The 13,710-nt window shown below is 32.2% G+C and overlaps 1 protein-coding gene across 1 annotated transcript; it reads right to left on the bottom strand.

The window, feature by feature from the left end:
• Nucleotides 1-850: 850 nt before the first annotated feature.
• LOC107626803 (triacylglycerol lipase OBL1) lies at nucleotides 851-13,305 on the bottom strand. The gene is made up of 5 exons (XM_016329705.3): nucleotides 12,707-13,305; nucleotides 4,233-4,423; nucleotides 2,907-2,940; nucleotides 2,070-2,683; nucleotides 851-1,287 (listed from the first exon to the last, which is right to left on the bottom strand). Exons 1-5 carry the CDS (start codon nucleotides 13,020-13,022, stop codon nucleotides 1,033-1,035), a joined length of 1,410 nt encoding a protein of 469 aa, XP_016185191.1. The 5' UTR covers nucleotides 13,023-13,305; the 3' UTR covers nucleotides 851-1,032.
• Between the last annotated feature and the right edge of the window lie 405 nt (nucleotides 13,306-13,710).

The following is a 13,710-nucleotide window of genomic DNA, read 5'->3' on the forward strand; positions in this document are numbered from 1 at the left end:
GGGGGAGTTTTTGAAAGATTTTCTTAGTCAAATTTGTCCTTCAAAATTTTACGTTAGTCATGTTAGTCTTTTTATTTCTTCAATTGCTAACGTTAAAATTTATTGATGTGGCACATTAAGTGACACCACACTGATCACAGCACGCACTTGGTAGTGCTAATTAACTGCTAATATAACAAGTTTATAAAAATTGTTAAAACAACCCCAAATTGAAAAGGACTTTGAGTCATTAAAATTCTTCACTTCTAGGGTTGATTTAATCTAATTATATAAACTTATCATGTTAGTAGTCAATTAGAAATGTTAAGTGTGTTGTACAGGTTACTTAATGTGTCATATTAGCAAACTCTTATGCCATTAACAACGGAAGCGATAAAAGGACTAATGTGATTAATTTAAAATATTTGAAAGATGAATTTAATTAAAAAATAAATGATCTTTTATAGACGAATTTAATCATTTACTCGAATTTATGTGCATAATGGTCCAATAATTCAAGAAACAAAAGATCAAGAATGTAAAAAGAAAGCATACAATGCAGTTACTTAGGCAGCAAGCAAATTAGTTATTAGTAGGTTAAGTTTCTGTTTTCTGGTTCTGTGTTAATTACTGTGCTTGGCTTAATAGAGGAGTGATGTGTGGCCTATATATATACCACAGCCTTGTGTAATTGTGATTCATTGATAATACAGAGAATCATATTCATTCACAGCACTCTTCTCCCATCTCAATTCCATAATTGAATGAACATTAATATTTCCATGCTTCATATCAGGATTCTTTCAAATCTATTAAGTAATATTAGACGTTAATTTATATACCCGCACATATATGTGTACTAGTGAAATACTGAAATATACCCAATTACAATTTAATTATATTATATCTTACATCATAAGTAGAATCTTACAAATACTCAGCATTTATTGACATACATAATTAATAACGAATGTCCATGACTATGGAACCAACACTAAATTATCCATATATAGTACACAACCAGATCTAACGCACACAAACACTTACATATCATTACTCCAATTTCAAATGCTTTTCAATTGATCCCAAAAGTGTGGAATTAAGGTAATCTTGGGGACCATGATTAGGTAAGCCTGGAATTAATAAGCCTACGGTCCTAAAAGCAAATAGAAACCATCCTTCTCTATAGTGAGGTCCATTGATGTACGCAATTATAAAGCTCCTTATTAGTTCCAAAATGGCCTGCACTGCCATGGGTATAATGCACCATGGCGAAAAGTAGTTCTTGTTCGGTTCATCCTCAAGAACCTTCAAGATAAAAACAGAGATTAAGAATCATGATAAATTGGTAATTTTAGAATAATTTTTTTAACTTTACCTTTTTACAATTTTTTAATTAAGATAAAGAAAATTTTTTATCTCTAAAACATGAAATTGTTTAAAATTTTGTTACTCAAACTTCTTTCGAATTTTGTCCCTAATGTTTGTTGAACTTGGCCGAAGGACCTAATTGAAAATTTTAACAAACAAGAGAAAAAAATTCAAAAACAAAATTTAAAAAATTCCAAACTTTAGCTATAGAGAATTTAAAATTAAAAATTTATGATTTAAGTTCTAAAATTTAAAATAAACAAAATAATTTTTAAAAAATTAACTGATATACATGTTGGCTGTAAAAAAATTGGTTTTCCTGTCATTACTCAAAAGGTTAATTAGTAATAAATTAAGATAATAAAACTCATATACAGCTAAAGTTATAAATTTATTGATAATTACCTTATTAATTTCTCACTTAATCAATTTATTCAATTTTAAATATCTATATTTTAAACTTAAGTATCTCCAAAAAAGGATTAAGAATTAATTTCTTTTTACACAACCAAAAATATATTAAGTGAATGTGAAGATTTATATGTAATTGTCTTCATGTAAAGTTGATACTCAAGAATCGTTAGATGATAATTTAGTTAAATTTATCAAATTATTTAACCGTTTTTAACTATCAACTTCATATATTGACAACTGCAAATAAGTTTTCAGGCTAAAGATAATCATAATTATGAATTTACGATGGTCACTATTTGTCTTACCTTGAGTTTGTAGCGCCAATTAAAGAAAAGACATGTGCCAAAGTGCTTGAACATCATTTCCTTGTCATCGTACGGCAACCTTGGAACTATATCATTATTGTAAACAAACCTACAATATATAACAGAATGTTCCTTCAATTTCTTCTTCATATACCTCGTATACGCCTCATCTCCAACTCTTGGCTGTCCAAACGTGTAGATCCCTTCAAGCCTCTCCAACAACAATGTCTCATCTTGCAAAAACAAAATTGTCCCAAACAAAATTGCAAGTGCACCTCCCAAACTATGACCCGTTACTATGAACTTTGCTTTCTCATTTTCACTTAGCCCTTTTCTTAGGATGTCCCTCAGAAGATAATATGCCAATGGTGGAAGATTTTCGTCTCGTTGGATATCCTTTGGCCACCCCACATTCTGTTGTAGCCCCAAGGCTTTCATGAAGCCGCCGTGCATTCTTCCGACGCCGGGGATTCCGTACCATGAGATGTCGATGTCCGTGCACCAGTCGTCGGCGTTGAAGGGTTCCGTTCCTCTGAAGGCTACAACATAAGTGTCACGGTCCTCGTATTTATCCAAGAAAATTAACACTTGTGTTGTGGCCTTTCCTTGATATTCTGCAAAATGAATGTCATACATGCATTAATATTTAAAAGATACTACACTCTCTTTTATATTTTGGTAATTAAAAAAGTTTAAATACACAATTAATTAATTATTAATTAATCGTATCTTTATTCTATGACGTCAAAATTATCTAACTGTATCAATAGTGTTTTATAGTGTTATTTGTTAGGCTATAATTTATTAGTAGGTACAAGTTTCTTAGTTCGTTCTTACCGTTCCAGCAGTTGTAACACCCCACAAATTCCATCTGCACGAAAACACACAAAGACGAATCATATATATCATAGAATTAACCTAATAATAATAATAATAATAATAATAATAATAATGTGAAAACTCATGTGCAATTGACTTTACGTGAAGTTGATAGCTGAGAGCCGTTAGATAATTCGACTGATTTGATTAAATTTTTATCTAACGGCTCTCAGCTATCAATTTTACGTGAAGTCGACTGCACTTGAGTGTTCACCTAATAATAATAATAATAATAATAATAATAATAATAATAATAATAGGGTTTTTAGACTTTTAGTTAACCCTAAGAGACAAAAATATATATACTATTTTAGTTATAGTTATAAAAACCGAATCGAACTGGTTGGTTCGACCGAAAAATCGATAAACTGAATTTCAAACTGATTTGGTTTACTTTTTAGACCGTTTAAAGATGAAAATCGATATAAACCAATAAGAATCGGTAAAAATCGATTAAAACCGATAAAAATCGACAAAAACCAATCTAACCAAACCGATATAGTTAATTCTAAGAGCCAAAAATATATATACTATTTTAGATTTTTAGTATTATTTTTAAAAATATTATTTTATTCTAAAATATTCATTTATTTCATTTTAAGAAACTAAAATATTATTTTAATATAAAATTAATGAATATTGTTTGATTGTATTAAGAATTAAAAATTAAAAATTAAAAATTTTAATTTCACTTTAAAAAATTAAAATACCCATTGAATTGATTTGAAGAGACAAAATACCTTATTTTACCATTAATATTGAAAATGCTAAAATATCCTTCTAGGTTTAGTTTAGATTTTCAATTGTATCAGAAAATGAAACTTTATTTTCAAAAGATTAAAATATTTTTTCAGTTCATTTTAAAAGACCAAAATATCTTTTTAGCATTATGTTTGAAAAGATAAAATACTTTTATAGGATTAATTAAGATGATTTGATTGTATTAGAAACAAAAAATGTTAATTTGATTTAAAGAAAACTAACATGTCCTTTTGATTAGTTTTGAAATATTTAAAAATTTAAATTAAATTTAAAAATACTAAAAACATTTTCAGTAATAAATATGTTTAATTGTATTAGAATTTATAAATTTGAATTTAATTTTCAAAAGACTGAAATACCATTTAATTTATTAAGATACTAAATTATCCTTTTAGCATTGATGTAAAAAAAGCTAAAATACCCTTATCATTTGAATTAGTTCTCAAAAATTATTTTATTCTAGTTAACATTTATTAAATAAGAAGGATATACAAAATTTTTGCATACATGCATAATATATACCTTCCAAACATCTTGAATGGTAGCTTGGACAAACGCTGCATTCTCATAAGCAGCTTTCGCAGCCATCATTGAAAGTGCAACATAATATTTGCAATCATCACGTTTTACTGCATCCAACTGAACTCGTGCGTCTAAGCTTCCAATTAAAGACAAATACTTCGCTGATTTACGATCAGGCAAAATCACCTTCCCTGTTTATAGTTTAATTTGACATTAATTAATTAATTAAAAATGTTAAACATAATATAAAACAAATTAATTTATAATTACAGTTAGAGATATAATTATTCTGTTATCAGCCTAGCTTTTTTCCAATATACTAATTTTTACCAAATAACATTTAATTTTAAGAATTTTATTTTGATGTACTATTAGTGTAAAATAATTTTATACGTGCATCTAATTACGTAACGTCACATAAGTAAAAATAAATACTTTTTACTTTGACTGCGTGAATAATCATTAAAAAAAATATATAATTATACTATTATATCAAACATTTTACACTATCAGTACATTAACATTAAACTCTAACTTTAATTCCAACTCATCTTATTTACAAATGATTTTTTCACCTAAACAATAAAATCATCTACTTTATGTCTCGAGTTAATGAACGGTAAGACTAGTTTTGGAATACCAATTTCTATTTTCAAGAGACAATTGTTTGCCGTAAAACGTTTTATAGAATATCAACTACCGAAAACTTTTTTCCCCAATGTATTTATTTATATGAATAAAGTGAAAGTAGTACCGTTAAAAATTGCTACTTAAACCCTATATTTTAATTAATTTTTGTCGCAGAGTGTATAATTTCATATAGATATTGTTGGCATATAATTATAATTAATTAAAATAAGTTAGTATCATTTATATTTATATAATATATCTGTGTATTTATTATAAGATTTTGTATTTTTATTATTTTGATTTTTTTAGCACTTATATATTAGGGGTAGCAAAGCGAGCCGGCCCGCCCCAACCCGCCCCGCCCCGCCTAGGCCCGCCACATAAACGGGGCGGACCGGCCCGCCCCGCCAACTAAAATGGGTTCAAAATGCTAGTCCGCCCCGCTTTATGGCGGATTGGCGGGTTGGCGGGCAAGCCCGCTTGACTCTTTTTTTTTTTTTGAAAAATAAAATTCATTAAAATTAACCAAAAAATAATAATTAAAAAATCAAATACAAATAAAAAATAGTCAAATTATAATATAATTTTTTAATATTTTTTTTTAATTTTTAACTTCAATAAATTTGTTCAAAATAATATTTGTCAATAGAATCATCTTTATTTTAAAAAATAAGTTACATAATTTGAGCATATATACGAAATTGTAAAATAAAATAAATAAAGTTAATAACTCAAAAAAGAATAAAAACAAAAATGAAAAAAAAAAGTGTTTAAGAATTCTATAATTATTAATTTTATAATAGTAATCACTCTTTTATTTAATTATAAAAAATAAAAAATAAAAATTTTCGGCCCGGCGGACCGGCCCGCCCCGCCCCGCCAAAACCCGCCAATTTGGCGGTGCGGGTTTGGCGGGTTTTTTTAATTTGGCGGGCTCCAATTCCTAGCCCGACCCGCCTTTTTAGCGGGTTTAACGGATCGACCCGTTTTGCCACCCCTATTATATATACCCTTGTACATTGTACCTTTCATACACACTCAATAATACACTCTTTAGAATCATTCCCTTATTTCTAACATGGTATCAAGAGCATAATTTTTTTTTCATGAAAATTCATTTATAGTCCCTTGTTTTTCTTTTTCCGACAATGTGTCTTTGACCTTACTTTTCGATCCTTTCTTAACGTTTTGGTTCGTCATCGCCCTTACTACCGTCTTCGTCTCGTCGTTACGAGTTCAACGAGTCCAACCTCGTCGCCGGAAACCACCGAATGCACCGTCTCAAGGCCGTCGTCCGTTTGCTTCTCTTCCTTCTTCCAGATGCTTCCAGGACCGTTTGTTTTTAGCCCAGAATCGACGCCCAGAATCGTCCCACATGTCCTGCTCCAGCGCGCCCAAGGTAGACAAAATCACAATTCAACTCGCTGAATCGCATGATTTTGCGACTTTATCTCTTCCTCTCGTCTCGATTCTAGTCTTCGTTCTGGAAGGTAGCCGTTCATGCAAAATCGCCGAGCAAAGACGCAGGTTTGCTAGAATCGTAGTTTTCTCGTCATGTAGCATATAAGGAAGCAGACTGAGGAGAAACATGGTTTCTTAGCTCAATTAGTGGTGAAGAAGGATGAAACCCTAGGTGCCATTTCTACCCCTTTTGAATTCCTAAAATTTCAATCGCGGGAGTCTTTTTTGGTTTTGGCTCAATCTCTCGATGACTCAATCTCTTCCTTCTCTTTTGTTCTCGCCAAAACTTGCCACTTGTCACCGTCAATGTTGTTCCAGTAAATGCCTCTGTCTCTCTAGTCCCCACTAAGCCTCATCGAATCACTGCTTTGCTAATTCTGTCGTTGTGTTGTTTTCCTTTTCTATGCTCTATTTTTATTTGTGATGTTCTCAGTTACTCATGCGGTCATGCCTCATGATTGTTTTTCTACGTTACTACTCTAATGTTCTAAAAATATGTTATACTAAATTCTCTTTTGTTGATATATTGAAATTATGTTCTTGTATTCATGTCCATATTGATTGATGATTTAATAATGCATTTGATGTTATACACGATGTACATGACATATATACTCAAACTTTGTTTTAGATGATTAACTCTGTTTCTGCATATAATGCTTTGTGATAAATTGGCCATATTCATATCCTGATAAACATATTATGATATGTTCATATATATACTATATTGAATTAACCTCAAATTAATTTTATGGTATAATTTTTTATATATATATATTTGTATAATTTACGAGTTATATTTACGTTTCGTCTTACGATTCTACGAATTATGATTCTATGCCAGCCCATCGAGTCGAAGTAAAAACTATGGTTTTATTACCTTGAGCGCGCCTCCACTGATCCGCACTCGACCCGCGTGTCAACCTGACCAGGTCTGCTTCTTGACCCGCGCACCAGCTCATCAATGCATCAACATCTACGTGTCTTCCCTCTCCACTCCGACTCCACCACGTGTCACCAATTGTTGATGTAGCGTTGATGTGGCGCTGACGTGGGAGACTAGTGAGACCTTTTCTAAGGTTTTTTGGTGAGCTCTTTCTGATTCTGCCATCCGTTTTTTGGTTTTTTGTCCCTAATTTGCAGTTTTCTATCCTCTCTTTGATCTCTATCTCTACTATTATGAGAAAATCAGATATTTTTGCTGTCACAGACGCAAAGGATAAACTCTGTCGAAACTGTAACCATTCTGGGCATCTCTTCTCTGATTGTCCTTCTATTGAATGTCACAAATGCCAATAGAAAGGTCACATTGGCTACAATTGTCAACAACTGTTCTTCCATTATTACAAGCTCTCGGGACATATGATAACTACTTGTCCTACTCGCCCACCATGACCTGATCAACTCAAATATCATTCTTGTCCCAACTTTTCCAAGAATGTGTCTGCTTCTGCTGTTGCTGCTACTACTGAATCTACCACCTCTGCTCCTCTCAACCCGTCTCCTGTCTCTCTATCTGATATTGCATCTCTTCTTAAGCATCTTCTCTCCTTTTTTGGTAATACTCTTGCTGCTTTTTCGACTCCTCCAGGTAAATCTAAATAGTATTTTGATTCCAGCTGCTTTCATTACATGTCTCCTTTACATCATCTTTTCTCGTCTTTGTCTACCACTATAATGCACCTTTTGTCAAACTACTAATGAGACACACAAGGGTTTTATTTTTTAGTCAACTCTTATTCTTCCTGATACTTATTATATTCTAAAATTGAATTTTAATCTTATTTCTGTTGGTCAACTTTTTTATCTCAGTTTTGATGCCAATTTTTCTATTTCTGGTTGTTGTGTACATGATTGTCGGAAGAGACAAATCATCGGGACTAGACGTAAGGTCGGAAGGTTGTTTGAACTTGAGAATCTTCATATTCCTCCTGAAACAAATCTCTGTGCTGCTTCTTCTCCATCTACCCTTCACTTGTGGCATCACCATCTTGCCCACAGCTCCTTAGAAAAATTGCATCCTTTTGTGTCTTAGGGTGTTTTGGGTCAAGTTAATGATGAGTCTTTTGGTTACATTTCTTGTTAAACTGCCAAACAACCTGCTTTATCTTTTCACAATAATTCATTTCTTGCTTGCTCTCCTTTTGATCTTATCCACTCTGATGTTTAGTCCCCGCTCTCACCACTTCAATGGGAGGGGATCGGTATTTTGTCATTTTTATTTATGATTATTACCGCTTTACTTGGGTTTATTTGATGACTAATCGCCATGAGCTACCTTAAATTTATATTAATTTTTTCACTATGATTAAAACTCAATTTTTCAAGGTCATTAAAGTCTTTTGACGCGATAATGCTACGGAATACCGTGACTCCAAACTTTTAACCTTTCTTGCAGAATATGGTACTTTGTCTGAGTTTTCTTGCCCTAATATGTCTCAACAAAATGGACAAGTTGAACGCAAACACCGTCACATTCTTAACTCTGTTCATGCAATGCTTATATCTTCTTTGTGTCCTGAGCGTATTTGGAGTGAAGCTGTTCTTACTGCTGTTTATGTTATCAATAGACTTCCTTCTTCTGTCCTTGGTAACATTACTCCCTTTGAGCGTCTTTATCATACCTCTCCAGATTACAGTTCTCTTCGAGTTTTTGGTTGTGTCTGTTTTGTTCTTCTTCAGCCTCATGAACATAGTAAACTTGAACCTTGGGCTCGCATGTGTTGTTTCCTTGGTTATGGCACTGAACACAAGGGTTATCATTGTTGGGATCCTCTCTCTAGACGTATTCATATATCTCGTCATGTTGTATTTTGGGAGCATTACATGTTTTTTAGGTGACTAGGTTCTCCTTATTTGAGTCCATTTCTCCTACTCAATCACCATTTTTCACTAACCTAATATTGATCTTTTTCCTAGTGATGATTCTACAAGTTCTATCTCGAGTCAACCTCTACAGTCTCTTACTCTTCTGCGTTCTCTATCTCCCAATGATTTGATTCCAGATCGGACAATGATCCTACTCCTACTGTCATGCCTCCTCCTTTCACTCATTCTTCTAGGGTAAGAAATCCACCTCCTCATCTTCTTGATTATAATTATTTTTCTACAATTCTTCATCACTATGAATCTAAGTCATTCAGAGAAGCCTTCACAAATCCAAGTTGGCAGCAAGCAATGCAGGAAGAAATTCAGGTACTTGAAAAAGCATACACTTGGGACTTGGTTGATCCTCCTTCTGACCAGAAAGTTGTGGGTAGTAGATGGGTATACAAGATCAAGACTCACTCTGATGGTTCTATTGACCATTATAAGACACGATTGGTTGCTCAAGGTTGTATGCAAGAGTATGGAATTGATTATGAAGAAACTTTTGCTCCTGTTGCTCGTCTCATATTTGTTCGAGCTCTCCTTGCCATTGCTGCGGTCAAAAAATGGTCTCTCAATCAAATGGATGTGAAGAATATTTTTTTTAATGTGAATTTAAAAAAGAAGGTCTATATGAAACCACCTCCAAGTTATCCTTGTCCTTCTAGAAAAATCTGTCTCCTTCGCAAGGCACTTTATGGTCTTAAGCAAGTTTCTCCAGAATGGTTTGACAAGTTCAGTACCAATATGTGCAATCTCGGTTTCACTTGCAGCCCTTATGAAAATGCTCTCTTTACTCGTAAAAGTGAATGTGGAGTTCTTCTACTTTTGTATGTTGATGACATGATCATTATTGGAGATGATGTTGATGGTATCTCTGATCTCAAAGCCTCCCTTCACCATATTTTTTAGATGAAAGATCTTGGTTCTCTTAGTTATTTCCTTGGTTTAGAGATCATATCCACAGATGATGGCATCTATCTCTATCAAGTTAAGTATGCTTCAGATCTTCTTGCTCATGCCGGGATTACAGATAGTCGCACCAAGTCAACTCCCATTGAGCCTAATATTCGATTTACCCTATGGATGGCACTGTTTTGGATAATCATACTCTTTATCGACAGTTAGTTGGATGTCTCGTTTACTTGATTGTCACACGCCTAGAGATCGCATATCCAGTTCATGTTCTTAGCCAATTCTTGTCAGCTCCTCGCACTACTCACTATGCGACCATTTTTCATTTTTTTCGCTACATCAAAGGCACTTTGTTTCATGGACTTTATTTTTCTTCCCAGACATATTTATCCCTTTAGGCATACTCAAATGCTGATTGGGCTAGTGATCTCACTGATCGTCGTTCTACTACTGGTTATTATTTGTTTCTTGGTGACTCTCTTATTTCCTGGCGAGCCAAGATGCAAATGTTCACTGCTCGTTCAAGCACAGAAGCTGAATATCGTGCTCTTGCTGACACCACTACTGAGGTTGTATCGATTTGTTGGCTTCTCAAAGATTTTGGTACTCCTTAGTCATCACCAATTGATGTTTTCTGTGACAATCGTAGTGCTATTCAGATTTCTCATAATGATGTTTTTCATGAACGCACCAAACACATTGAAATTGATTGTCACTTTGTTCGACATCTCCTTATTGATGCTGTTCATCTCATAACTGTTGGAACTCTGGATTAGACTGCAGATATCTTCATGAAAACTCATCATCCTACTCATTTTCGAATTTTAGTATCCAAACTTAAGATGGTGTCTTTAGTTCGCACTTGAGTTTGCAGGGAGATGTTAGCATATAATTAAGATTAATTAAGATCAGTTAGTATCATTTATATTTATATAACATATCTATATATTTAGGTAAGATTTTGTACTTTTATTGCTTTGATTCTTTTAATATATATATATATATATATATATATATATATATCCTTATATATTGTATCTTTTATACACACTCAATAATACATTTTTTAAAATTATTCTCTTGTTATATATATATATATAACTTTAATAAACAAGAAAAAAAAATTGTATTAAGTGCTGGCTGAAAGATACTGAAAGATACTTCCAGCGTCAGCCCTATATCTCTATGAATAAAGTAATGACTAGATGACAATAATTAGTACTATTAGGATCAGGATTATTAGGATTGTGTGTGTGTGTGTGTGTGTGTGGCGTTATTGAGTTCACACTATTCCTTACACCTTTTTCTTTGTGAAAAATGCTCTTCAAATGATCAGGAGCGCTATTTTGATTTTTTACTGTATCTCTAACACTCATTCAAATAGATTAGTAAGCTAACAACTAAATTAATTCAATTTGGTTTACGAGGGCCACTTTAATTCATCTAATTTAAAGAGAAACTTTTAATAATTAATTTTGTATAATATCTTGTGAAACATATTTTGTGTCAGTTTTTCTTCCAATTAAACCGTTTTTCTGCCCGTATCAACTATAAATTTATTAGGTTAAGCTCATTCCGATCTAGTACTCCAAATTAACATTGATTTGCACTAGGACTATCAACAATTAGATATCTGAAGCTTTGACTATGGCTTTATAAAACAAAATGACTGATGCGTTAATACCAAATCCTCAAAGTGATATCTCACTAGAAGAAGCAAAACTTTCTTCAAACAATTTTTTTTTATTTTAAGATAAAGTAATATTTTAGTCTTTAATATTTGCGCTAAATTTTAATTTAGTCTCTAACATTTTAACTATTTTATTTTAATTTTAAAAATTTTAAACAAATTTAATATTATTCTATCATTAAATTTGATTTGAATAATTAACGAAAATTTTTATATTAATAATTGTTGATTGATCAATTATATTTACGTACTAAAATCGAACATTATATTAGTTTTTAAAATATACTAATTGTTTGTATTAAATTTAAGTATGGGACAACGTTGAATTTATTTAAAATTTTTAAAATTAAAATAAAATATTTAAAATATTAAAAATTAAATTAATATTTAATCTAAAATTAAAACCAAAATAATACTTTATTCTTTATTTTAACATTTATTTACTTTTAAGATTTCAAATATTCATAAAGTTAAATTCTTTCTATTTTAAAATAATTTTCTTAAAAGACACATGTTAAAAAATTATAAGTCCTTTTAAAGTAATGTGTAACTAACGATTATCCAACTACCACATTTAATTAGTAAAAAAATTATTAATTGTTTCTTAAGCACAAATTAGTCTAGTTAGTAGTTATAGTTTGCACCTGAACTCTTCTTCCATTTTTCCATTTTTAAAATAAATTATAATTTTGACCGTGAAAATATTAAGGAGACACAATTATAATCCTGAAAACTATAAACTAATTTGATGCACATTAAAATTTTGTTAGTTTGACCAAATTACCCAAAAAAAACTTTCGATAAAATTATACGTCAAAATTCAATTTATTCAGAGAGTTTAAAAATAATAGAATAAAGCAGGAAAAGATATATGAGTATGAAGATGAGTTGAAAGAAGTAATTAACTAACCCCTGAGAAAGTTAAGTATGAGGAAGAAGAAACCACCGTTGAGAAGAAGCAAGTTGACGAAGCGCTCAACACAGTTTCCAAGGAAAGCTAACGGTTTTGCAACAAACTGTAACAGTTTCTGGCCAACGATAGAGATAAAGATAAGCCAACGGTGCGCGAAGCTGTCTTCATAATCTCCACCTGCATGGCTATCAACAAACTTTCTCTTCCCCACGTTCTTCGAAAACAAGAGTTTAACGAGGTCAACCAAGTGTGCGTCTTCGTGGTTCAGCAACATGTAACTGTCTGCGAATCCTTTGTTGCAATCTGAGGCCATGGCTTAAGGACCAAAGATTAATTAATAATTATTGTAATAAGGAGCAAGGTTGGGGATGCAAAGCGGGGTTGTTAGTATTTAAAGGGGAAAAGCAAACAGCGCGAGAATAATTAGTGGGGCTAAGAAGAAAGAAGGTAGAAACTACTAGAGACGGTAAAATTAAATTAGGAAAAGCTAAGGTTGTCTTCGAAGTTTTTGTCAGCCGATTATTATTATTTCTTTTTAAAGAAAAAGATGTGGTTCTAATGGATCGAGTAAATTACATGGGACATGAGAGTAAATAAGAGATTATGTGCATCTTTTTATTAATTTAAATTTTAAAAAAATAATTTTATAATTGATCGTACCTAAAAAGCCGGCCCGATGTCATACTTCGCAAAGACCACGTCCAGCAAACAGAACGCAATATACCAGGTCAAAACCAGGTTACTTAGCCACAGGAGAGATATCCGAGCTTTAACTCGGATATAAGGCCAGGAATTTCGGGCCGACTAACAGATCTCTCCAACCATAAATAGCGTGATGTAGATAGCCAAAAGCACGGATACACACATTCAAAATTTACTACCCACTATAGTCGTTATTGAGATATTATTCTTGCGCACAAACTAACTTAAGCATCGGAGTCCTTTTTGCAGGTACTCCCCACTATTCGGACGAGGCTAGCACTGGCGGCACGATCTTTAGC

This window comes from Arachis ipaensis, chromosome B1 (assembly GCF_059453495.1).
Source record: "Arachis ipaensis isolate K30076 ecotype BB chromosome B1, ASM5945349v1, whole genome shotgun sequence".
Taxonomy (NCBI): Eukaryota; Viridiplantae; Streptophyta; class Magnoliopsida; order Fabales; family Fabaceae; genus Arachis; species Arachis ipaensis.

Coding starts and splice junctions, on each gene's coding strand:
- LOC107626803 (XM_016329705.3), bottom strand. CDS start 13,022: ATGGCCTCAGATTGCAACAAAGGATTCGCAGACAGTTACATGTTGCTG. Junction 4,424..12,706: donor CATACTTAACTTTCTCAGGG/GTTAGTTAATTA, acceptor AACTATAAACAG/GGAAGGTGATTTTGCCTGAT. Junction 2,684..2,906: donor GTGTTACAACTGCTGGAACG/GTAAGAACGAAC, acceptor TTCATTTTGCAG/AATATCAAGGAAAGGCCACA.